General features: G+C 58.3%; 2 protein-coding genes across 2 annotated transcripts in view; both read right to left on the bottom strand.

Moving 5' to 3' along the window:
- KLC2 (kinesin light chain 2) lies at positions 614–10,381 on the bottom strand. Its single transcript, XM_018043492.1, has 16 exons — positions 10,106–10,381; positions 9,140–9,428; positions 6,477–6,707; positions 6,252–6,321; positions 5,371–5,593; positions 4,659–4,746; positions 4,470–4,571; positions 4,207–4,380; positions 4,013–4,112; positions 3,314–3,363; positions 3,143–3,210; positions 2,619–2,727; positions 2,358–2,516; positions 2,157–2,281; positions 1,906–1,963; positions 614–1,586 (listed from the first exon to the last, which is right to left on the bottom strand). The coding sequence occupies exons 2-16, from the start codon at positions 9,365–9,367 to the stop codon at positions 1,503–1,505; spliced, it is 1,869 nt and encodes a 622-aa protein (XP_017898981.1). The 5' UTR covers positions 9,368–9,428; positions 10,106–10,381; the 3' UTR covers positions 614–1,502.
- PACS1 (phosphofurin acidic cluster sorting protein 1) overlaps positions 21,106–24,689 on the bottom strand; it is a 144,275-nt gene continuing 140,691 nt past the window's right edge. The window contains exons 22-24 of the mRNA XM_018042932.1: positions 23,920–24,146; positions 22,621–22,740; positions 21,106–22,526 (exon numbers count right to left, since the gene is read on the bottom strand). Of these exons, the coding sequence (XP_017898421.1) occupies positions 22,411–22,526; positions 22,621–22,740; positions 23,920–24,146 (463 nt within the window). The 3' untranslated portion in view covers positions 21,106–22,410. The remainder of the gene's footprint in view (positions 22,527–22,620; positions 22,741–23,919; positions 24,147–24,689) is intronic.

Here is a 24,689-nt window from a genome sequence, read left to right as displayed (position 1 = left end):
CGTAGACTGGAGAGCCCGAATCTCCTAGCACACGCCTCCATCGCCGCGCATTGCCTTCTGGAGCTTGTAGTTCGTTCCCCAGACGCACCTGGACTTAAGGACCGCGCTCTGCAGCCTCACCGCGTCCCGGCTCAATTTAGTCCTGGGATTGGCGTTTCACGTCTGACAGAGGCATTCATCCTTATACTCCCCGCTTCCGGGTATATTAGTAAAAGTTCACTTATCAAGGGTTTTTGGTGTGCTGGCACTCCTAACTCCCAGCCACAACCCCAGGAAGAAGGTGTCACCCACATTTTATAGGTGAAAAAAATCGAGTCTCAGTAACTCGCCCAAGGTCAAATAGCTTGGTCAGGGATAAAACTCAAAATCCATGATCTATAGAATCTCAGAGATGAAGGTTGTTAGAAAATACTCCTGAATCTGTGGGGCCCCCAAACAATTCCGGGATAGGAGAAGCCTACTGGGCTCCAGCTGCGCGGAACCAGATGTGAACCACACACAGACACACACACTCTCTCTCTCTCTCATACTCGCAGCCTCTCCCGACCCCACTCCCAACCTAGAGACGTAGAGACACTAGGAGCTCTCGGCCTCCGCCCAAAACAAGCCCGGCTCAGAGTCAAACCGTCTTTATTTCTACAGCAACATTTGAAAATAGAGCGCGACCGCCTCATTTCCCAACTGGGGCAGCCCCTCCTGCCACTGGGGGCCATCACTGCCCGTCTCAAGAAGCTGCAGACGCGGGAGGAGGCGTGGTAGGGTGGCTCTGTGGGCGGTGCCCGGGGCGGGGTCAGGCCGAGCCTGGGCGGGGCGGGCGGGGCAGTGCATAAGACCCGGCTGCAGGGCAGGGCCCGGCGGGGAGAGGACGGGTATAGGGCAGGCTTTCCGTCCTGGGACACGGGGCGATGGCGGGTCCGGGCGCACCCCTAGGAGGCCGGGAGGAACGCGAGAAGGCCCAGGGAACCCTTTGGGGAGGCGCCGCCCCTGAGATGTGGAACCAGGGAGATACCACCGCGCGGAATGGGGTTGATTAAGGCCTGGGCGGTACCACTAGAGAAGGGTGGGGTGAGGGGAGGCTGGATAGTACCAAGGACGGAGGGGAGGGGTGCGGCCAATAACTTATTTCTCTATATACAGAAGCAACGGCCGGGGGAAGGCTGGGTGCTGAAGGGACTGCAGGTGCTTAGTGTTCTTGGATCGCGGGTCTGCGGAGAGCGGGCCACTGAGTCTCTCTACCTTGGAGACCCTGCCCAACCCCTCTGCTGGCCCTGAACCTAGGGAAGAGGGGCCCTGCTGGAAGGAATAAATAAGGGGGAGAGCTGGAGAGGGCGGGCCCAGCCTCCAGGGCTCAGTCTAAGATGATAAAGGGAGGTTACCCTGAGATTGAACAGAAAAGATAGGGGTCCTTGGAAGAGACAGGAGGACAAGCAGCAGGCCCATGCGCAGGGCTGGGGTGGGGACAGTGCCGGTGGAGGCTCTGGCGAATGGCTGCCCCTTCAGGATTAGCCCACGAGGGAGTTTCTTCGGGAGAGGTCCATGGAGCTGGAGCTGAGGGTGCGGCTGTCAGAGAGGCCTGTGCCTCCAGGCTGTGGGCAGAGGGGCAGGTGGCTCAGCCTTTGCTGCTGCCAGGCTGTGCTTCCCTGGCCGCAAGGGGCCTGGACAGCCAGAGCCCCTGGTGCCCTGACACTCCCACCCACCTCCACAGTCACTGTGTTTGCCGCTGGCCACTCATAGGCAGCACCCAGCTTTCCCTCACGTTTCCCCAGGGTCCAGCCAGGCCTGGGATGAAGACAAGACCGGAAGTGTTGCGGGATGAACAGACAGGCTTGAGCAGCTTGGCAGGTACTCATGCAGGCCCGAGGCTGGGGCCTCAGCTGCCAGGTGCTGACCACTACCTACCCGTACCTGGACTGGCTCTTCCACGCTCTTGTTGAGGAAGTTGAGGGAACTGGCCCGCTTCATCCTGAGGGGAAAGGGCAGTCAGGATTTGCCCACAGAGGAACTCGGAGGACAGGGAAGGGTCGGTGGAAGGCAGGGTGATGCAGGGGCGGAATGGGGCTTGAGTGAGACAGAGTTCACCCTGGGTCCAGAGTTCAGCTGGGGTTGGTAGGTTGTTGGGTGGGTTCTTGAGAGACTCACCAGGGTGGAGGGCTCACCTGGGGTTTGGCGGCTCCTGGGGGCTACCCCCCTGCAGCTTCTTCACCAGCATCTCACTGCTGCGCCTCAGGGCATCCCGAAGCTTCCCAAAGGAGCCACTGCGCCGCAAGGAGCCGCTGCCATCCTGCAGGGAGGCCGACGGGTTCGTCTCTGCCTCACTGGCTACACAGCCCCCTGGGCCAGCCAGCCACTGGACTCACCCCACTCCACTCGGCAGCAGGCCCTGCCTCCTCGAGGTCAGCCTCAGACCGAGCTCCCGCACCCCCGGGCGCGTCTCGGCTGCCACGGCGGTCTCCACGCCCACTGCCGCCATCCTTCAGGAGCTCCACCACCTTGGTCTGGCTTGCGGGGTCCAGGCCCTGAGCAGGTGCAGGGCATGTCAGGCGAGCAAGGGGCCCCAGTTGGATCACACATCGGGCCACACGGGCCCTTGCCCACACCCCTTGTGTCTGTCGCCCTACCTGCTTGCGGCTGCGGCTGGCACAGTCCTCCAGCGTGTGCGCGGCTTCCAGCTTGCCCTGGCGCCGGTACAGGGCCCCCAAGCTGCGCAGGGTGGTATTGACCGTGGGGCTGCGGACGGGGAGCAGGGCGGTCTCTGACTCCATGCACCCAGGAATCAGGGCCCACCCTGACACCTAGCCCCCACTGGCCCTGAGGAGCTTCCAGCCAACCAACATGGAACCCCTCTGGCGGGCAGGGCCCTGGTGGAGGTCCGTCTGGGTTCACCTCTATCTTGGGGGATCCCCTCAGGGCCCTAAGTGGGATGTTGCCCCCCAGGACTGAAAGCTGGGAACCCCGGGAGCGAGATCATCAGGTTTTCCCTGGAGAACAGAGCCTTTCTGGGACAGGTGGGCTGTGACCTGGGCCTGGAAAGATGAGCTGACAGGAAGTGTGTGTTCCGAGGCTGAGCAGTATGGTGTGTGGAGCCTGGCCTTGGCGCGCACCCATGATGCCGCCCCCCCTCCCGCCTCTCTGTGCTCCTCACCTGTCTACTTTACAGGCCTTGTACCAGCTGCCATATTCCCCATAGGGGGTGCTGTCCCGGCGCTTATCCTGGGGGAGAGATACGTGGGAGGTGGGAGAAGGGCCCCCGGCATACTGCCCGCCTTGCCCTCTCTCCACAGATACCCGCCCCGGCCCTGCCCCATGGGGCTACCTTGCTCTCCTCCCGCTCCTCTGCGTGCATCCAGATGGGCTTGTTGTCCCCTGCCGAGGGAGAAGGACAGCCTCTCATGTAGGCCTCTCCTGGGTGGGCTGGACACAGGACTGGGGTTTTGGGGTTTTGGGTGGGGGCGGTCAGGGGCACTCAAGAAGAACCAGGGTTGGCCTTCGTTGGATGAATGAACGGACAAGAAACAGACCCCAAACATGACTGACCCTCTCCTGGAATAGAGGAGTCTGGCCCAGGCCTGTGCTTGAGGAGCTTATGCCTGGGGGGGTCTCGGTGAGCAGACCCTTGCAGACTTCAGGACCCTGGCCCGAGATGGTGCTAGGCCTGAGCGATGGGCTGGGCTGAAGGGGTCCGAGAGCAGGAAGTGATTGACTGTCAGGAGCCAGGAAGGTGGCTTCCCAGAGGGGAAGACATTTGGGCTGGGCCCTCCCACTGAGCATGTGTTGCCCAGTAGAGCAAGGGGTAGAGGCTCAAAGCTGAGGGCACAGGTGTGCACAGGGAGGGCATCACATGGATCCAGCCCCCTGGAGGCTGTGCCAGTGGGGGGGCGTGTGCTCACGTGTGCACACACATGGCTGCAGACCAGCCAGACACCTGGCGCGGGCTGCCCAGCCGAGGTGTCTGCCGTGGATGCTGGTGGCTGAGCTGGCCTGCACTGGGTGAGCCCCCGGCAGCCCTGCTCACCGCTGACAGAGCCGAACTCCTTCTCGTGAGCGCGGGTGAGGATCTCCTTGTACAGGGCCTCTGCATCCTGGTACTTGCCCTGCTTCAGGTAGCAGGAGGCCTAGAGGGGCAGGGCCCAGAAGTGAGCAGGATGGAAGGAATTGAGTCTTTTCCCCTCCTCCCCCCTCCTCCAGGCCCCCTCCGGCCCAGGACACCAGGTTGTTCTTGGTCTTGGCCACGTTGGGGTCGTCAGGCCCAAGGCGTGTGGCATAGATCTCCAGCGCCCGCCGATAGTAGTATTCCACCTCCTCGGCTTTGCCCTGGTTCTGGCACAGTAGGGCCAGGTTGCTCAGCTGCTTGGCCACGTCTGGATGAAACTTGCCCAGGACCTAGCACCAGAGGAACCACTGGCTTGGCTCGGGGCCAGCCTAGGGGCACCCCTAGCCCACCTGGCCGGCCCTGCGATGCCTACTCCCACCTTCTCCCGGATCTCCAGCGCCCGTTTGCACAGGGGCTCAGCCTCCTTGTACTTGCCCCGCTTGCCATACAGGACTGCCAGGTTATTCAGTGTTGCAGCCACCTAGAGGAGGGGAGAACGGAGGCTCCGTGACCTGGGCCCTGCTGGGACCTGGGAGCTGCAGAGGGGCGGGGAGGAAGCCTCACTCACAGCTGGGTGGTCCTTGCCCAGAGTCTTCTCGCGGATGGCCAGGGCATCATTGAGCAGGTGGGCAGCCTCCTTGTACTTGTTCTGGTCCCTAGAGGCAGGTGTGAGCTGATGAATGGTATCCTCCAGCCCAAGGCCCTCCTCCCCAGATCCCTGGGGTCACTCCTTCTGCCTGTTCTGACGAGTGAGCACGATGGGGGTATGACCCAGGGCATTGAGAAACATGGTCAGCCCCTGCCCTCCGGCTTGGGGGGCTCTGGGCAGGAAGCACATGCAGTGCTGGGGTATGAGCCAGACCCCCCCCATGCCCTGCCCTCACTGCCTCGTGCCCAGTGTTCCTTGTGGTCTATTCCCCCGGGCCTCTGCTCCTGCTGCTCTTTCTGCCAACGAAACTTCTCCAATCCCCTTACGTTTTGGGCAAACTCCACTTTCACCATAGGCCCACCTCAAGCCTTGGTGTCGGAGAGGCTGTGCCCGGTGCGCTTGTATGTTGCCCCCTCCCCAGTCATGTCCAAGCCCGTTTCCCGCACTAGACTGAGGCATGATGTGTAGCTCAGGCCCTGCTGTAGGCTCAGCCCTCTCTGGGGACAAGATCCTTCTGTCACCCAGCTAGCTGCCTAGTGGAGCCCGAGTCCTGGCCCACTGCAGGCACCGGTGCTTTGTCATCCCCAGGAAGAGTGCTCCCACAGGTGACCGTGGTCGGGGGGTGCCTCACCGGTAGACCAGCGCCAGGATGTTCAGCATGGTGGCCACGTCCGGGTGGTCGTGGCCTGACGTCTTCTCCAGGTCCTCCAGGGCCTGCTTGCAGAGGGGCACGGCCACCTCATAACGGCCCTGGGAGGCGTACTGGATCACCAGGTTGTGCAGGGTGCGCAGCCGGGCCGGGATTTCATAGCCCCCGTGCTGGGCAGCCACATCGCCTCCTCCAGGGCTGGGGGCTGCAAAGCCAAGGAGGGGAGGCCAGATGTACCCCCTGAGCTGGGGGGCAGCTTTGACTGATCACACCCGTGGCCCTGGGCAAGTCACTGTCACCCTCTCTCACTTTCCACATCTATAGAGAGGGTCCAGGCAAGCCACAGAAAGAGAGGGTGGAGGCCCAGCTCTAGTACTTCAACCCATGTGGCCCAGAGCAAGCCACCTGGCCCCCGAGAGGAGCGGCCGCCACCTCATCTGCAGAAGGGAGGCTCTGATTGGCACAGGAAACATGAGCAAGGCCAGCACTGGCCCGGGGCTCCAGCCTGGGGTTCAGCGCTGCGCTTGCGTCCTCCTTTAACCCTCGGGGGAGGCTCGGAGAAGAAAAGAAACTCTACCAGCGGTCACAGAGCAAAGAGTGCAAGTCAGGGCTCGCACCCGGGCCGGGCAGCTCCAGGGCTCTCAATTGTGATGCCTGCTCCTCACGGAACTTGAGGGGATGAGAGAAGCAACAGGTAAAGCCAGCCTTTTAAGTGCTCATGCTGGGATGTTATGATCAGAAACGAGGCAGGGAAGCACCTGGCGGTCACTCAGTCAGACCTCGTTTCCTGTGACCTCTGGGTCCCAGGGACTGATTCACCCAGCCTTCCTTTCCCACCCCCAAAGCCAGCCGCCCCTCCGCACCTGGGTTCTGCTCCTCCTCGCTGGGGAACAGGTCATCCAGAGAGTCTTTGGGGACGTCCCCCTTGTCCTCCTGGGGAGGGAGACAGGATGAGCGTCAGGGAATGTGGGCAGCCCAGGGGTCAGCAGGCTGGGTGGGAACTGCGCTTGTTCCCTGGCACCTCCCCTGGTCCTGGACCTGCCCCCCACCCCCCGCAGTGGCCTTGCAGTGGCCACACCGGGGCTTACGTTGGGGGGGGTGTCCTCATCCAACTTGCGGATCTGGCTCATGAACAGCAAGTGCTGCTTCTCCTCTTCGAGCTGGGCCACGGCCTGCTCGCTGCGCTGCAGCTTCTGCTGCGTCCCCGCCAGCTCCTCGCGCAGCCACTGGTTCTCCTGCACCAAGCGCCGCACCTGGGCCCGCAGCTTCTGCTTCTCTGACTCCACAGCCCCCAGATGGCTTGAGAGCGCCAAGATCACCTGTGGCAGACAGCCAGAATGGAGGTCAGAGCCCTATCCACCCGCCCCCACACCCTGCCCAGCCTGGGCCTCCTGGGGCCCAGAAAAGAGCCAGGCTGGAGGAGCTGCCAGCCTGAGGGTCCCAAGTTCTCTCATTGACAGTTTTTCCCCAGGGCCCCAAACAGACCACACACAGCCTGAGACCTGAACCCAGGAGGCTTGGGGATCCCCAGCTCCTTCCTTTTGCAGTAGGGACCCCTGGGCTCCCAGGCTGGCTCTGCTAGACTCTGAAAGAACCCATCATCCCCTTTCCTGGGGCCTCCAGCTAGCCCTCCGCATCGATGTCCAGTTGTTCTGATCATGAAGAGCGCTAACTGGGGTGCTGCCCATTCTCCAAGCTGGCCGCTCTCTTCCTGTCTCTCTGAGGAGTTGTACTCAAGCCCTGTAGCCAGAGCCACTAAACCACTGCCCCTGGCCCAGGGATAGCACTTTTCCAAAGATTCCTGAGAGATGGCTGAAAGGATACCAAGAGACCCCATCCTGACTTCTGCCCAGGGGCCACCTGCAGCTCCCAGGGAGAGGAGTATGTGTCCTAAACCCCTGGTTTTCTGGGGAACCAGAGAGGCAGGGAAGGGGATGCAGGGGCCTCAGCTCCCATCCCTCTTCCCCAACTCCCTGACTCCTTTCCTGAGCTTCCAGGCTCTTCCTGCCTTGAGGTCTTGCTAGGTGCTACCCTTTCTCCATCCTTCATGGTCAGAGTCATTTCTGCAGTGAAGCCTCTTCCCTGTTATGCTCTCGGCCCCAGGAAAGCAGGGTACCTCACCCCCCCCACACACACCATTCTGTTGCCTACCTGTACCTGCCCTGGGAGGGTGCCCCAGTATGTTCATCTCTGTACCTGGCAGTCAACTGGCCAAGGAGTGAATGACCAACACATTGCCCTTCCAGAGGGCTGGGCAGTCTAGAGCCATGTGCTTTCTAGTTGATGAGCAAACACCCAAGTGACAGGTGTTTTCAAATTCCCTAAACAGCCTGGACATATATATAGCAGATGGTGTGATCCTTCTTTTAAAAACAAGGAAACCAAGATAATACCACCTGCCCAGGACTCACAGAGCCAGGTAGTGTCTCAGCCAGGATCTGAGTGGGCCAAGACTCTTTTCCCAAGAGTCTAACTCCTCGTGCACCCCAGTGCCTCCTGGATATCTCCATCTGCATGTCATCCTGGCACCCCCAGCTCCTCAAGAGGACGCAAACAGAACTCCTGATCCATCACACTCTCTTCTCCTTTTTTTAAAAAACTTATTTATTTTTATATTTTTTATCTCTTGGCTGCTGCACACAGAGTGTGGGATCTTAGTTCCCCGACCACAGATTGAACCTACGCCCCCTGCACTGAGAGTGCAGACTCTTAACCGCTGGAACACCAGGGAAGTCCCCTCCTCCTCTTAATTTGCTCAAACCACAGACCTGGGAGTTGCCCTTCTCCCTCTCCTTTAGTCCATCCCCAGGCCCTGCTTGACCTACCTCCAGAATGTCTAGAACTCACCCCCTTCTTACTAGCTTCATGGCCACCCCTTTACTCCAAGTTACCATTTCTCATTTGAATTCCAGTAGTGGCTTCCTAACACCTGCTACCTCCTCCTACCCTGACCCATCGTCGTTCACTCTCCACGCCTCAGCCAGAGAGAGTTTTTTAAAGCCTAAGCCAGGCCGTGTGCTGTGACTGCTTAAACCCTCCAAAGGCTTCCTGACTTCCTAAGAATAAAACCCAGACTAATAAGGCCCCTGCCTTCTCCACAGACCTCTTCTGCCCCTCTCTCTTTCCTCATGAAGCTTCAGTCAGACAAGTCTTCTCTCAGTTGTCCCACCACCACGAGATCTTTTCTACCACAGGACCTTTGCACACACAACTTCTCATTCTCCTTTTTTGTTCTGTCACTCAGATCTTGATTTAAATGTCATTCCTTCAGAAGTGTAGCTTGACCAATAGATAAGACCTCCTGCCATACCTTTTTTTTGAGAACTCACTGTAACGTTGAATAAATAAATGTGTTTCTGACTCTTCTCTTACTAGACTTGGCAGGGATCTTGTCTGTCTTGTTGGACCTGTATCCCTGGCACCTAACACATTTCCTGGCACACAGTAGGCACTTGATAACTTACCTGTTAACAAATGAATAAAAGAATAAATGAGGGGAGGGGTCCTTAAGGACTTCCTTTTTGTTTCCCTAGGCCATGCAGTCTCTGCTAGGTAGCAGAGAAGTCAGATGATCAGCCCTCCTGGGCTCAACCCATCCATTTTTTCAACAGATATCTACCGGATCCTACCATAAGGCTCCAAGGCACAGATTCTTCCTTCCATGCTGATTCTGTTACTACACTGCCAGGCTTCCTCTGGAAGGCTCCATCCCTCCCGTGACCTCCCTCCTCAGCACCCCGGACCAGCCTACCTGGGCCTCCCCCAGCCCCAGCTCGATGGCCTCGAGGGAACGGCGCAGGAGGACACAGCGCTCCTGTGAGCCCGGCTCTGCCTCACTAGCTTCATGAGCGACCAGGGGAGCGAGAAGGGCACGATGCTCCCCGCGCAGGGTCTCTAGCCCTTGGATGACGGCCTTGGTGCCCAACACGATCTCATCCTGGCTCAGCTTCTCCTCCCGAGGAAGCACCATCGTGGCCATGGCTGTGCCTCCTGTGAAGGCGAGAGGGCGGGCAGGGGGTGCCGGGCCTGGGGCCACGCCGCTGTCCGCCCCGGATTAGGTAAACACCTAGGGCCCCCCGGACGCCTGGGTCCCTCGGGAGCCCGGTCCCCCAGATAGCAGCCCGCACCGTGCTCGCGCTCGGCCTACAGGGGGCGCGCTCTGCTCGTCTCGGCCCGGGAGACGCAATGCGGTGCGACCCGCAAGGCTGGACCCGGATTCGGCCCAGACCACTGGCTCAAGGCCGGCTTAGGCAACCCGGTCTCGAGGCTTCCCCGGAGGCTCCCTTAGAACAGGAGGCGCCAGAGGACGATCCTACTGGGATCGTGAGGGGTTTACTCCCGTGCGGAGACACCAGCCCCTCTCAGGGATCCGGTCCCAGCTCCCTCGGGCAGCGCCCCCTCCCCAACAGGCAGGCCGAGCCACAGAGCCCTCCTCCTGGGGAGGCCGACCCTGGGAAGACGCTCCCGCTAAGGAGCTGAGATCGCGGGGTTCCTCGTCCCCTCCCCCCCAGGCCGCGCCCACGACGACCCCTCCCCGTAGGCCAGCATGACATCCTGCGGACCCCTCCTCCCCTGAAAGCTCCCGAGCCCGGTCATCCAGGACCGCGCCCCCTCCCCGCGGGCCGGCCTGGTCCTCTCACGAGCCGCGCCCCAGACAACCCCTCCCCTAAGGCCGACCCCGAGCTCCCTTCCCCCAGCCCGATCGGCCCGCGCGGACCTCAGTCTCCCGCTCAGGCCCGCCTCCCGCTCCGGCTCCGGCTCCGGCTCCGGCTCCGGCTCCGGCTCCGGTGCCGCTTCACCCGGACCAGCCGCCGTGAGCTGGTCCCGCCGCCTCCATCCCGCCGGCCTTCCCAGCGGTCCCTGCGCTGCCTTAAAGGTGAAGCCGGCACCTTGGCGGCGTCGGAGGGGGCGAAACACTCCTTTAGACCGGCAGGCTGCCTTAAAGGAGCACGGCTGCGGGGCCCACTCCAGGCCAGGGGGAGGGGCCGGGGGCGAGGCTGTCGGCGACGGGGCGTGGTCACCGAGGCGCGGGGCGTGGGCTAGACCGGCGAGTGGGTTCGCCGCCGCCGCCGCCGCCGCCGCCGCCGCCGCCGCCACCTCCCAAGCTCCTGCGGCCTCGGAGTCCTCCGTTGTAACCAGCCCCGAGACCGCGGGAGTGTGGACTGGCTGGGGAGGATGTGTACCTGAACGTACGTTATTCTGCGGCCTGAGAGGACGGCGGGAGAAACTGAGGCCCGGAGGCCCAGGGAGAAGTCTCGGCCTCCTCAGAGTCCAGATCGGGACATTTGACATATATTGGCATGGAATGAGGCGGAGTGCCACTTTCTGAGTGCTTACTGAGTGCCGCGCGCTTGGATGCCTTAAGTGCATTTAACGCTTACAGAGACCGAATAAAGCGGCACTGCTATTATCCCAGTGTCACAGGTAATAACCCTACACTCATTTGTCTCTAATCGGTGGTTATGCCCCACCCAGTTTCTTTGGAGCTTTCCTTGTCCCATGAGGTGGTTCCCGGCATCTTAGGGCTGCTTCTTGGGAGGAAGGAACAGAGGCTTCCGGCCGTGAAAGAGAAAAAGGTGACAAGGGGCAGCCGGGCATTGGCAGAAACACTCTTGACCCTGTGGGTGAGCACCACCACGAATGCTGTGGACTGGACGATCAGGACAAGGTGATGTCATTCAGGGCTCAGGTGAGACGTCATCTCAGAGAGCCCTCCCCTGATTCCCCGCACCCTTATGTAGAGCAGCCCTCCAGCCCATCTCATGCACCCATCAGGCCAAGATCTGCATGTCTTGTTCATTCCCAGAGAAAGTGGCCGCCACATGGCAACACTCAGTGAATGTTGGTTTTTTAAGAAGGGCTCACCTGTTGGCCCAGGTTTAGGCCTGGCACTCTGCAGCCCTGGGTTGCTGGCCACCCTGGCCTTGCCTCCACTGCTTTTAGGTCGCCATCTCTAGAAGAGATCCCTCTGAGAGACAGTACCTGCCCAGCAATGCCTGGCACTGGTACCCAGGCATCCGGGGTGTTCCTCTTGAGTGGGGGGCACTCAGACTCTACCAGGTTCAGTGTCCTGATGGATGAACCCTGTGAGCATCATCTCTGGCAGATGTCCTGATGCCTCCCAGCTTAAGTATGTTCAGTGGCAGGAAGGTCAGTACAGTATGCAGTGAGCTCTAAAGGTCAGCAAGGTTTTCCTTCCACAGTCACTGTGGACACTGCTGCCCACACCAAACTGAAGCTCTGCCCAAAGGAAGGACAGCTGCTCCCTTTTGCCAAAAAGATGTTCCGGTGCCTGGCCAGACAATCCAGGACCCTTCACCCTCTCCTCCCCGCCTCCCCTCTGGATTTCTCTTTTTCTGGATGTGGTTTAGCATGTCCATCCAGACACTGCTCAGAATATGGGGCTCAGTCCAGGGCGTGGACATCCAGACCGGGAGGGAGATGTGCAGAGAGCAGAGGGCCAGTCCACTCCCGAGGAGCGCACCACCTGTCCACCGTGAAGCTGAAAGTCAGGCTGGCTTCAACAGCCGCTGGACTGTGTCTGTTCAGGGTGAGCTCGTCAATTAAGACCCTAGATTGCGTGCATCCTGGTTTTAGCCACCCAGGTTCTTCTCCCCCATCCTGTGCTTCGGTGAGTGATTTATTTCCCCCCAGAGATTTTTAAAGGGAATTGATACATTCAGATGATGTGACATTCGAAAGGCAGGTACAAGATGCAGTGAAACGTGGCTCTCTCTCACTGACCACCCGCAAGTCTTGCAGGTCCCCTCCCCAGGAGCACCCGCTATTATGTTTCTTGTGTCCATTGATTGTGTGGTTTGCCTCAGTGCAGAGCTTGTGTTTATCCTTGTCAGTTTCGTAGGGTCAGTTTTCCTCCAGGGCCCTGCAGGTTGGCGTCTTTTGCATTCAGAGTCTTTAGCCAGCACATCGGCCCTACCTCCCGGGGTCACACTGGCTGTGGTGTGACAAGCCTGCCTCTCTGCAGAGAGACTCCCATCAGACCATGACTGTACTCCCAGCTGGCTGGCAAATTCACAGGGAGGAAATGGGATCCGGAGCCCAGGGCAACTTTGCTGTTCTCATCAAGGCTTTGTTGTTGATGTTCAGTCTCCCATTCGTGTCCATCTCTTTACAACCCCATGGACTGCAGCACGGCAGGCTTCCCTGTCCTTCACTACCTCCTGGAGTTTGCTCAAACTCACGTCCATTGAGTCAATGATACCATCCAACCATCTCATCCTCTGCTGCCCTCTTCTCCTCCTGCCCTCAGTCTTTCCCAACATCAGCGTCTTTTCCAGTGAGTCAGCTTGTCACATCAGGTGGCCAAAGTATTGGAACTTCAGCTTCAGCATCAGTCCTCCCAATGAATATTCGGGATTGATTTCCTTTAGGATTGACTGGTTTGATCTCCTTGCTGTCCACGAGACTTTCAGGGGTCTTAACAAGGCTGGGTTTCAGTAACTCTTGGGAGGGAACTTTGTTCGAGGGGTTCCTTCTAGAGACTGAGATTCAGTGGTGCCAGGGCGGGTTGTGAATATCTCTTATTATTATGAAACTTCAGCAGTGCCCATGACATGCACCCTGGGCTGAAAGGCACTCCTTATACATCTTTGTTTTACAGATAAGGAAAGTGAGGCCCAGAGAGGGGACAGCAGCTGCACCAGCTGACCACTGTGCCCTTTTCTAATCCAGAGTCTGGTCATTTTGTCCCAGTGTGTAAAGGAGACTGACCCCACACTGTAGAGGTCAAGAGAACCAAGGTCACATTGCCTGTTCATAGACACATGAAGCACAGCCTCATACACCTTCAACACACAGCCTCAGGACTTCCCTGGTGGTCCAGTGGCTAAGACTCTGGCCTCCCAATACAGGGGGCCCAGGTTCGATCCCTGGTCAGAGAACTAGATCTCACATGGAGAAACTAAGAGGTCACAAGTGAAAGTGAAAGTTGCTCAGTTGTGTCCGCCTCTTGTACAGTCCATGGAATGCTCCAGGCCAGAATACTGGAGTGGGTAGCCATTCCCTTCTCCAGAGGATCTTCCCAACCCAGGGATCAAACCCAGGTCTTCTACATTGGAGGCAGATTCTTTACCAGCTGAGCCACAAGGGAAGCCTAACAATACTGGAGTGGGTAGTCTATCCCTTCTCCAGCGGATCTTCCTGACCCGGGAATTGAACTGGGGTTTCCTGCGTTGCAGGCGGATTCTTCACAGACTGAGCTACTGGGAAGCCCTAGGAGGTCACACACCGCCACTAAGGATCAAGTATGCTGCCAAACGCTTCCCAGGCGGCGCTAGTGGCAAAGAACCGGCCTGTTAATGCAGGAGACCTAAGAGACTCAGGTTCGATCCCTGGATAGGGAAGACCCCCTGGAGAAGGGCATGGCAGCCCGCTCCAGTATTTTTGCCTGAAGAATCCCATGGACAGAGGAGCCTAGTGGCCTATAGTCCATGAGGTTGCAGAGAGTCAGACGTGACTGAAGTGACTGAGCACAGCACAGCACATGCTGCCAAATAAATCATTGTTAGGAAAAAAATATAGCCTCAGGCAGGTTCACCCAGAGGCACTGAAGGCCTGTGTGCCACACGTACACCTCCGCGTGTGTGGGTTTACAGGCCCAGGGACCTGCATACCAAATGTAGCCAGGGGCACACACGCCGGGCTTTCTTTGCTTGTGCTTTCTCTCCGGCTCATGACAGAGCACGTTCCTTTTATCACCTAAACAGAGAGCATTTTTCAGTCCCCCTTTATGGCTTGTGCTGGGTTCTTGGCTCCAGCCTTTCTGCTACCTCTCTGCAGGCTTCCAGGGTTTCTTTGAGGCTCTCTTTAGGCATCTGGCCTGCTCCTCCCTGTGCGCCCCACAGAGGAAGGCCTGGGCCTTCCCCGCCGGGTTCCCAGGCTCTTATCTTGCGTTTGGTTCATAACCTTGCATGTGTTCAATCTCTTTAGTCACTCGGCTTTTGATCTGGTCTCTGGGGATTATACTGTGCGTCTCCCAAGGGAAGGGACTGTTACTTCCCCACTCCCCGCCCCCCGCCCCCCACCGCTGCTGGTCTGGTGCCAGGCTGCTGATGGGTGCTCTGTTGATGGAAAAGAAAGGAAGGCGTCCATGCCTGATGGTGATTCAGCTCCTTATGCCATTTCCACAGAGCTCATCTGGGGAAGTTGTTCTTGCTACTTTTAAGATTGTTTTCTCCCTGAAAATCACTCCCACTGCTCCCACCCCTTCCCCTTGGATCCTTGGAAGCATTCATCCCACTGAAATCTGCTTTCTTAAGTTAATCTTCTTCCGTTGGCTAGCTTCATGCCTTTTCTTTGAAGTGGTGGTCAGTGCGGGAGGGGGTACATTTTTCTCAAGCATATCATCCCCCTTGGAACATCAGCATATTGGGACTTCCCAGACAGTTCAGTGGTTAGGACTCCACACTCCCAGTGTAGGGGGCACGGGTTCGATCCACGGTCAGGGAACTAGATCCCACAAGCCATGCATCAGGACAAAAACAAACAAAAACAGCTAAGCCCACGCACCACGACTGAGCCCGAGCTCTGGAGCCCGTGCTCCACAACAGAAGTGACCGCAGTAAGAAGTCCTCCCACCGCAACAATGAGCAGCCTCTACTCACGGCAACTAGAGCAAAGCCCAAGCAGCAACAAAGGCTCAGTACAGCCAAAAATAAATGAAAAAAAAATCAGCCACCGGTTCACATTGTAAGTGCTCAAGATTGGAGCTTTCTTAAAGGCCATGTCTCACGCATGCCCCCCACTCCATGACAGGCAGCTCATCACTTTCCGAGGGGCCGGTTTCACCTTGGACGCCTCTGGTTGCCAGGTTTTCTGCCACTGAGCTGTGAATCAGCTCTGCTCAGAGCCCCCTTGAGGCTCTTGACTTCTGTCCTGGCAGCCACTGGGCACACTGGCACACACTCTTCCTTGTGGCCTCCCAGACAGACCTGAAGTGTCCCGGTCCTGCTCAGCGGGAGGGCACACAAGCTTTGGGGACAGACTTAGCTGCATTCAGAGCCCCCCATTTTCCATTTGCTGGCTGGGGAGCCCTAGGCACGTACTGCAACTTCATCTGTCTCCTTGTCTGTAAAATGAGGTTCCTGATACCGACCTTGCTGAGTCCTCAAGAGAGTGGAATAAAATAGTAAAGACTGTAACATTATGCTCGTACACAGTAGACGCTATTGGGACTTCACAGGTGGCACTAATGATAAAGAACTCACCTGCCAATGCAGGAGGCGTAAGAGATGTGGGTTCGATTCCTGGGTCAGGAAGATCCCCTGGAGGAGGGCATGGCAACCCACTCCAGTATTCTTGCCTGGAGAATCCCCGTGGACAGAGGAGCCTGGTGGGCTACAGTCCACAAGGTCTCAAAGAGTCGAACACGACTGAAGCAACTTGGCACACACGCAATGGGTGGTATTACTATTAAATATTATCATTAGTGCCACCAAGCTTACTATTGGACAGGTCCTGTGCTAGTGAATGGAGAGTGGGGAGAATAAAATAGGGAATATAGGGCAGTCTCTGGTTATAGCGTTGTTGGAGTGGAGACATTCAGAATGAAAGCGAGCAGCAAATGAGGCAGCAATAGAAAGGACAGCCTGAAGATAGCAAGCACTATGATGTCTGGTGCTGGCAGTGGGTACCCTGCATGGTCAGGACCGAGGGAGCTCAGCCTGGTTGGGAGCAATCTCCCCCTCTCCCTAAAGTCAGCTCTTCCACATGCCAAGGATGCTCAAATTTCCATCCAGCCCAGAGAAGCACCCTGTAGACCTACATACTCAATTCCACCTCTGACTAGCACACACCCACCTTGCCCTAAACCGACCATCTCCCACCCAAATCTCCTCCAGAGATGTTTTACCATCCACCTGTTCACCCCGCAGATGGCCAGTCTCCATCCCCAACTGTCTCCTTTGACCCTGTATGCTTTTGTTTTTTTTTTTAAATATATATATATTTGGCTGTGCTGGGTCTCAGCTGGGGCAGGTGGGATCTTGGGATAGAACCTGGGCCCCCTGCCTTGGAAACATGAAGTCTTAGCCACTGGACCACCAGGGAAGTCCCTCAACCCTGTTCTCTAACCAGCCACCTACATTTCTTGATTCTGCCTCTTTTTATTTTTTTTTGAATTATTTATTTCTGGCTGTGCTGGGTCTTGGTTTCTGCATGGGCTTTTCTCTAGTTGCAGAGCACAGACGGGCTCTTGAGCACCCAGGCGTCAGCAGCTGTGGCACGTGGTCTCATTAGCTTTGGATCCCAGGCACTGGCTCAACAATTGTGGCACACAGGCTCAGTTGCTCTGCGGCATGTGGGATCTTCCTGGACCAGGGATTGAACCCATGTCTCCTGCATTAGCAGGTGGATTCTTTACCATTCAGCCACCAGGGAAGCCCTGATTCTGCCTCTTAACTATACAGGACTTAAGTTTCCTTTCTCTGCCACCTCTTCTTCCTGACCTTGGTCTATGTCATCATCATCTTTTCTAAATCGCTGCCTTTCCCTGTGAACTCCGCTGGTCTTTATTCTTGTTTCCTCCAACAAGTAGCAAGGTGATCTTCCTAAGTTAGATCATCTTGCTTTTCTGCCTAAAACTGTTTGTCGACTGCTGCTGACCTCGGGATGAAATGCATCGTCCTTGCTCTGGCTCAGAGTAGTAACAGTCACAGCTAGGAGGCTCCTCAGCGCTGTGGCCACTTCCTTTCTCTTCCGCCCCATCGCTCCCCACTGGTTTCAGCCCCACTAAACCACGTGTGCTTCTCGAATAGGCAGGACTGTGTCTTATCTCTAGTCTTGCTATTTCCTGTCCCAGGACATCCGTCGTGTTGGGTGTCAGTTTCTTTGAGACATCTTCTTGGACATCCCTTCCCAGGCTGGCTCCGCTGCCCCTCCTTCGTCCTCCCAGGCAACCCTTCATGCTGTGTGGCTGTTGTCTATTTGTCTGTCTCCCCTATGAGGATCAGAGTTTCCATGCAGGTAAAGACCCAGCCCTAGATTTGTCCATGTGTCATTGTGCCTAGGACAGGAACTGGCCCATGGCAGGAACTTAATCCATGTGGGATGGATGGAGGCTTGGGAAGTTGGGATCTGAGCAGGCCCTTGAGAGATGGTCTGGAGTCCCATGACCTGGGTCAGAAATCCAGCTCCTTCTCAGCCACTCTGAGTGTGTTGGACAAGCAACTTACCCATCCCGCTTTCCTTCATCTGGCCTTTGAGTGTTTGCGAGAGACTAAGTGGGGTTTGGAGCAGGGTGGTTGGGAAGACCTCTCTGAGGAAGTGGTGTGCAGGCTACAGCTGAAGGGAAAAATGGGAACTTCCCTGGTGGTCCAGTAGTTAAGAATCCGCCTTCCAATGCAGGGGATGTGGGTTCAAACCCTAGCTGGAGAACTAAAATCCCACAAGCTGGAGCTAGGGTGCCTGTGTGCTACAGCAGGAGACGCCCAAGTGCTGCAACAAAGAAGAGCTTGCACGCAGCAGCAACGAATAAATAAAAGGAAAGGGGATGTTCTCTCTGTGGGGCAGGGAGAGCGTGTAAGGTGGAGAGAGTGGCATGTCTGGGCTCTTGTGCAGGGAGGAGGCATCTGATCACTGAAAGATCAGGTGTGGCCCGAGTGTGGTGAGCTCTGGGGTGGCGCGGGGGGGGCGTGAAGCAACTGAAAGTGAAGTTGGAGCAGTACGGGTGGGGAGATGGGGCAGGCTGATGGACTGTGGGTTGGGTGAATACAAAGGTATTAGGAAGCTGCTGAAGGACTCTAGCCAGGGAGTAGGGCAGCTGGGAGGCAGAATGGACCAGAGTCCCTAGGATGACACAGGATGACTCGTGGGTTTCTGGCTTGAGTAATAGGATGGATGCTAGTGTCATTTACTCAGTCTAGGGAGGAGCCAGGGAAATCAAGTTTCTTGATTTTGGCCATATTAGGTTTGAGACGTCTGGGTATATTCGAGTCAAGTAAATGATCAAAAATGAGAGTCGAGCATGTTGGGAGGTGCGGCTCTCTGTTGTTTGGCATCCTTCTTGGTAAAAAGGAAAGTGAAAGAGAAAATCACTCAGTTGTGTCCGATTCTTTGCAACCCCATGAACGATACAGTCCATGGAATTCTCCAGGCAGAATACTGGAGTGGGTAGCCTTTCCCTTCTCTAGGGGATCTTCCCAACCCAGGGATTGAACCCAGGTCTCCTGTATTGCATTCATTACCAACTGAGCCACAAGAGAAGTCCAGGGAGGTGCTATTCTAGGCTTCCGAGGCAGCCAAGACTAGAGGGAGCAAGTCACATGACCAGGGGCAGGCGCAGGAAGGGCAGGGGGGATGGCTCATGCAAAGGCCCTGTGGCAGGGTGTGCCCACTGTGTCTGAGGAATATAGAGGAGGCCCTGAGCAAGGGGGAGAATGACCAGAGGTGAGCAGCCCCCCGGAGGTCAGCACTGCAGGGCCCTGGAGGTTGTCTGGAGGGGTTTGGATTATATTCTGGGTGAGATGGGAAACCATTGGACAGTTTGGATAAGTAATTTAACGCGTTCTAATTAACATTTTAAAAGGCTTCCTCCGGCTATTGTGTAGAGAATAGGCTACAGGAAGAGTGGGTGGAAGCGGAGGTAATTAGGAAGCTATTACAATATCCAGAGAGAGCAGTGAAAGCGGCAGGAGCTGCAGGGTTCTGCTCTGACGGGAAGGCCTATAGGATTTGCCATGGGGGTGGGTGCTGGGTGTGAGAGAGGGGACTCAGGGATGATGCCAAAGATTTAGCAACTGCAGAGTCAGGGCCTCCCAGGTAGCGCTGGTGGTAAAGAACCCACCTGCCAATGCAGGAGACGTAAGAGGCTTGGGTTCGATCTCTGGGTCAGGAAGATCCCCCGGAGGAGGAAATGGCAGCCCAGTCCAGGATTCTTGCCTAGAGAATTCCATGGACAGAGAGGAGTCTGGCAGGTTCTGGTCCATGGGGTTGCAGAGTTGGACATGACTGAGCAACTAACACTTTCACGACCTGGTGGGCTACAATCCATGGGATAGCAAAGAGTTGGACACGGCTGAAGTGACTTAGCACGCATGCACGCTCAGCTGCTGAGTCAGGGGGATGTCTGCACACCCGGAGAATTTCCCAAGGCCAGGAAGACGAGGAGGAAACAAAGGAGGCCCAGAATGAGGAATTAAAGAAACAGGGGTAGGGTGGGGTGGGGAGAACACCGAGTGCCATTCAGGGCCAAGTGGCCAAGGACATCAGTGACCTTGGCAAGGGAATGCCTGATGGGGTAGTGAGGAGGAGGCCAGAAGCCCCCACCTTTTGAAGACTTTCGCTGTTGGGAGAGCGGAGAGGTTTTAGAACCAAGGAGCTATTACTGCCTGTGTACATGGGACGTGCCAGATCTGGTGTGGGGGTGCACCGATGATGCAGGGGCAGCGGGCGGGAGGAAGCCCGAGAAGGCGGGAGGGACCTGGGGCAGGGCCAAGTGGTCCCCCGGGCGGGAGTGAGACTGGGAGTCAAGTCAGCAGGGAGTTCCCACTCCGGTCTCCATCATCTGCTTCCCCGACTCGGCCTGAGCTGGGGCATGCTCGTCCCGCTCGGGCCTCCCACCAGCTCCCAGGCCCCCAGGCCCTTGCCCTGAGGAGCCTTTGGGGGGCTCTGCCTGCTTCTCTAGCCCACCTCAGCCTCCCTCTCTGGGCGTGTGTCTCACTGGCCAGCTTGTACCCTTCATCAGAGAACTGCAGTGCAGACTGCGTTTCTGGAACACCATCTGGTACCCGACTGGACTCTGCCCCTCGGGAGGCGGGCATTCGTTCCATCTTCCAGGCCCTGAGAGCCTGGGTGGCCATGCCACTGGGTCCCAGAGCCTCCATTAGGTGACTGGCCACGAGGCTTGGGGAGCTGGGGACCGCCTGAGCACCTGGCCGTCCACTTTTCCAGAGCTGTGTCCTGCAAGGGTGAGGGGGCACACAAGCCCCCATTACTGGGCACTTATTTGGTGAAGGAGGCTTGGTGTGCAGACCTGTGTCCTGGGAGCGCGTGAAGAGCCGGGTGTCCCAGGAGCGGGAATCTGTCACCTCCAGGGTTAAGGGCAGGCAGGAAAGCGAACTGATGGTGGACCTGAGCTCACCCCCTCCCCCCAGGCCTGAGGCTTCACCAACTTCCAGAAAATACGGCCCAGCGGGGGAGAGAAGCCGAGTTCTCATCTCATGTTGGAAGAGTGCAGATGACATGTCACTGCCTTGGGAGGTGGGATTTGGGGAGGGGGGTCCCTGAGAAAAACGGGGTTTCGGCGTGGGAATGGCGTGACTTCTATTCCTGACCTCAGTTTGCCTCGTGGGGCAACACACCTTCACACTGTTTCTAGAATCAAGTAAATGGGAATAGGCTTCTTTCCAACCAGTTCCCAGTCGATTTTGTTGTTTTTTCTTTTGGCCACAGCACGTGCCATGTGAGATCTTAGCTCCCTGCACTGGAAGCACAAATTCGGAACCGTGGGCTCTCAGGCATTCCCTCCCAGGCGACTTTTAATATTTTTTCGGCTGTACCAGGTCTTAGTTGTGGCCTGTGGAGCCTTGTCAGGATCGAACCCAGGCCCCCTGCATTGGGAGTGCGCAGTCTCAGCCAGTGGACCACCAGGGAAGTCCCCCTCCCAGCTGATTGTGAGTGTAGTTAGTGGCCACACTGTGCGGCGGCGATGAGTGAGGCTGGACGGATTCCGTGTCACAATGAGGCGCGGAGGCCCAAGGATTGCTCGTTGGTAAGAAATCACCAGTTTATTGAATGAAAAACCCAACATCCTCTCAGTCCCTCCCACCCTGCCCCTCTCTCCGGCCAGTGAGCAGCACAGCCCTGGAGACGCTCTGGACGGCAGGGCTGCGCTGGGGGAAGGGCTGGAGGAGTCTGGGGGAGGTATGGAGAATGAGAAAAACACTTTCCAAAATGAAGTTCTGTGCAAAAACTTCTAGAAGGGGTGAGAGGGCCACGAAGCTCTGGAGGCGAGCCACTGGCAGGCCGTGGCCGGAGCTCCGGCCCATGTGCCTCAGGTCTCCAGGAAGGCCAAGGCCGATGGTGGGGGCTGAGGAAGGGCGCAGGCGCCCGAGGCCGCAGAGGGGGTGGCCTGGCTGGGAGGAAGGGGCCTGCCCAGGCCAGGGGCCCAGGTGAAGAGGGGAGGACAGCGCAGGGAAAGACGACCAGCGGACACAGGGTGCAGGGAGTGGAAGGGACTGGGCCGCAGACGTGTTGGCAGGGTCTGCCTCCCACCTCTCCGGGTCCAGAGGCAGGGCTGGGGAGGGAAGTCCTCAACAGGGGGAGAGCCAAGGACGGGGACCAGCCCCCAGGCGAGTCACACTAAACCACTGAGAGACTGGTGGTGCAGAGAACCAAAGAACTGCTCAGGGACACATGTGACACCTCCAGGGGACCCGGCGTGGGGGAACCATGCATGGGTGAGACCACGAAGGCTCCTGCACCCCAAAGACCCACGCATCACAGCAGCAACTCTGTCTTGGGGTGGCCTTGTCACTTCCACAGCAGTGGGAAGTGGCCTTGGCGCTGGGCGTCCCCAGGGGGAGGCTGGCGGTGTGGTGTCTGGCAGCTGAGCTTTAGAAGATGATATCCTGGGGGTGGCAGGAGGAGGCTGGAATGCCAGCCGTGGGCCAGGACCCCAGGTTTCCTAATTCCAGGAAGAGAACTGGTGCCACATGGAGAAAGAGGCTGAAGTCAGGTGAGGTGAGGGGAGGCCTGGAGGCCCAGAGGACTCGATTCCATGGACCGGGGTGGGCGCCGAAAGGCACAGTCAACATGCCTCGGGCCAGGAGCCAAGAGGGAGGGAAAGGAGGGAGGGAAGAGGGGCTGCCCAGGACTGGGCCGGAGCAGTGGCGGGGAATGGTGGCCCCAGTGGGTGGCAGTGTCCTGCAAGACCGGGCCAGGGAGATGCAGGCCCTGGGGCCAGGAAGGGGGACACCGGGCCCGGGGCCTGCTGGCCTCCCCCTGCCCGCAGGCGGTGAGGCTGGTGGCAGTGCCAGGAGGGGGCGTGGCTGGGAGATGGTGCCCTCAGGTGGCCTTGCTGCCACTGAACAGTCCCACTGGAAAGTGCTTGACGTGGGTGGGCCACTGGGCTGCCAGCTGGAAGAACTTGATGTCGCTCCACTCGACCCCGTCGATGGACACTGGGGGTGACAGGGAAGGCGTGAGGATGACCAGGGCTGCCGGGGAGGGCCGTGGCCTTCCTGCCACCCCCTCCTCCAACCCCCACGCCCACACCTCTCAGCATGGTCTGCTGCTGCTTAGCAGAGCAGATGAGGCGGCTGATGCCCTCGATGACCTGGCTTTTAGAATCCACCTCCTTTTCTCGAGGCTTCTTGCTCAGGAAGATGGTGGGAACTGGAAAGCAAGCGGGAGCCACGTTGTCACCGCCCCTGGAAAGGCGGCTGCACTCTCCCCCACCCACTGCCCCCTTTCCCTGGGAAGGGCGGTGATTCGAAGAAAGCAGACTCCCTACTTCCCCCAGCTCCGCCTGTCTGTCTCCAGGGCTATGTCTCAGGATCTCCAAGCTCCTGCCCTTCTCCCTGGGCCTTGGTATCTTCACTGAGTAACCAGAACCTGGGGCCAGATGCGCTTGGAGTCCCTTCCGGCTCGAACGTTCTGAAAGCCTGTGGGTAGGGGGCCAGCTGCCCTGTCGGGCACCTCTGTCCACCCACTCAGGTGCCTGCATGGGGCTGTGTCTGTGTGGCTGGCGGTGAGGCTACATAGAATCTCAGCCCTGGGCCACCCTTGATGTGTCTCTGGGTGCCACGGGAGGTTCTAGCTGCGGGCCTGGCACAGGGCCTGCTCGCCCTCCCGGGGCACCTTTGGGGGCAGTGGCATGAATACAAAGGCCCAGCTGCTTTGGATGCACCCAGAGGAGGAAGGCGGGGCCCAGCAGAGAAGGAAGCCCTTTCCTGACATCTGGGAGGCAGCGAGCACCCCAGAGTCAACCCACCTGCTCCAGCGGGTGCAGAGCCAGCTGTGGGGGTTCACCATGGGAACTGACGTCGGCGAGCACTGCCCGCCCCCCTCCCGGGTGTGGGGGCTCCCGCTTCACCTCCTCAGAGTGCAGGATCCCTGCCCCCGCTGGTGCTGAAGCTGTCCCCCTCCCCCCACCCAAGGGCTCTTGTCCCCTGAATTCTTAAAAACCACACCTTTTGTTCAGGAAGGCTCGGGTAGCCTCCAGGGCTGGGGTTTGGGGGCCACGGCACAGGGACGACCTCAGGCCACACCACCCACCCCTGAGGGCACTGGCCAGGAAGCCTCCCTTGTTCAGGGCAGCGCAAACTGCCTCGCCCCAAAGGTGCCGAGGCTCAGCAGGCAGGGACCAGCGACTCCCTGGGGACCCCGGTTTCCTTTGTGACAGAAGGAATGGCTTTGTCCCCTGGGGGGGGGGCGGGACCCCATGACACAGGTGCTTGCTACCTCCATGCTCATCCGGAGTCTCTCTCCCAGAAGCGGACCCTGTCCTGACCCCGAGAGAGGGACGGGCAGGCCTGGAGGCCCTGGTCGCCCCTGGCCTCACGGGTCACTTGCCTTTCTTGTTCTTCTCTTTGGTGACCACGGTCATGGCCATGGTGCCGGAGAGCTGGGCCTCCCCGCCGTGGGGCAGACGGGAGACCTGCACTGAGCGGAAGACGCTCTTGAGGGTGTTCTTGGAGCTGGCGTCCCTCTTGTCGCCTTCCCTCCTCCGCTCCCCAGGGTGGCCCAGCCAGTAGTCCACCTGGAGGCCAATCACGTCCCCGTACGGGCTGCTGGGGCTCCTGGAGAGGGGCGGTAATGGGGAGGGGTCTCAGTGTCCGCCAAGGGCGGAGGGGGCGGGAGGGCCTGGGGGAGGCACCAGCCAAGTGGCTCCGGGGTCCCTCCAGCCTCACAGAACAGGCTGGTGGGGGAGTGGCGAGTCAGGCTGACCTGAGGACATGGCCAGGAGAGGGCGAGGCCCCAAGTGCCCACAGGGGAGCCTAGGAAGAATCGCCCAGGTAGGAGGGAAGTAGAGAACAAGGAAGCTCTATGAGGGAAGAAAAATGTGTGCACGCACACACACACATAAGGACACGTGTGCATGAGCACGTGTGCAAACATGTGCACACACACGACCCCCAGCAGGCAGAACCCCCTGCCGAGGGTGGGAGAGACTAAGTGGGGCAGAGGCGGGCACCAGGAGGCTACAGAGCCGCCAGGGGCGAGCAGCCGACCTGTGGCTTTCTCTCTTGTTTATGGCACTTCTAGCTCAGGAATAATTTTAGCTCCAAGGAGAAAAAGAGCTGATGTTTTCTTGAAAGGAGGCGTCAGACACAATAGGTACA

This window comes from Capra hircus, chromosome 29 (assembly GCF_001704415.2).
Source record: "Capra hircus breed San Clemente chromosome 29, ASM170441v1, whole genome shotgun sequence".
NCBI classification, from domain to species: Eukaryota; Metazoa; Chordata; class Mammalia; order Artiodactyla; family Bovidae; genus Capra; species Capra hircus.
Note: the sequence above shows the minus strand (reverse complement) of the source record. Positions and strands in the feature narration are given on the sequence as shown.

Coding starts and splice junctions, on each gene's coding strand:
- KLC2 (XM_018043492.1), bottom strand. CDS start 9,367: ATGGCCACGATGGTGCTTCCTCGGGAGGAGAAGCTGAGCCAGGATGAG. Junction 5,594..6,251: donor CGAGGAGGAGCAGAACCCAG/GTGCGGAGGGGC, acceptor TTGGCTTTGCAG/CCCCCAGCCCTGGAGGAGGC. Junction 3,364..4,012: donor GGAGTTCGGCTCTGTCAGCG/GTGAGCAGGGCT, acceptor CTCCCTCGGCAG/GGGACAACAAGCCCATCTGG.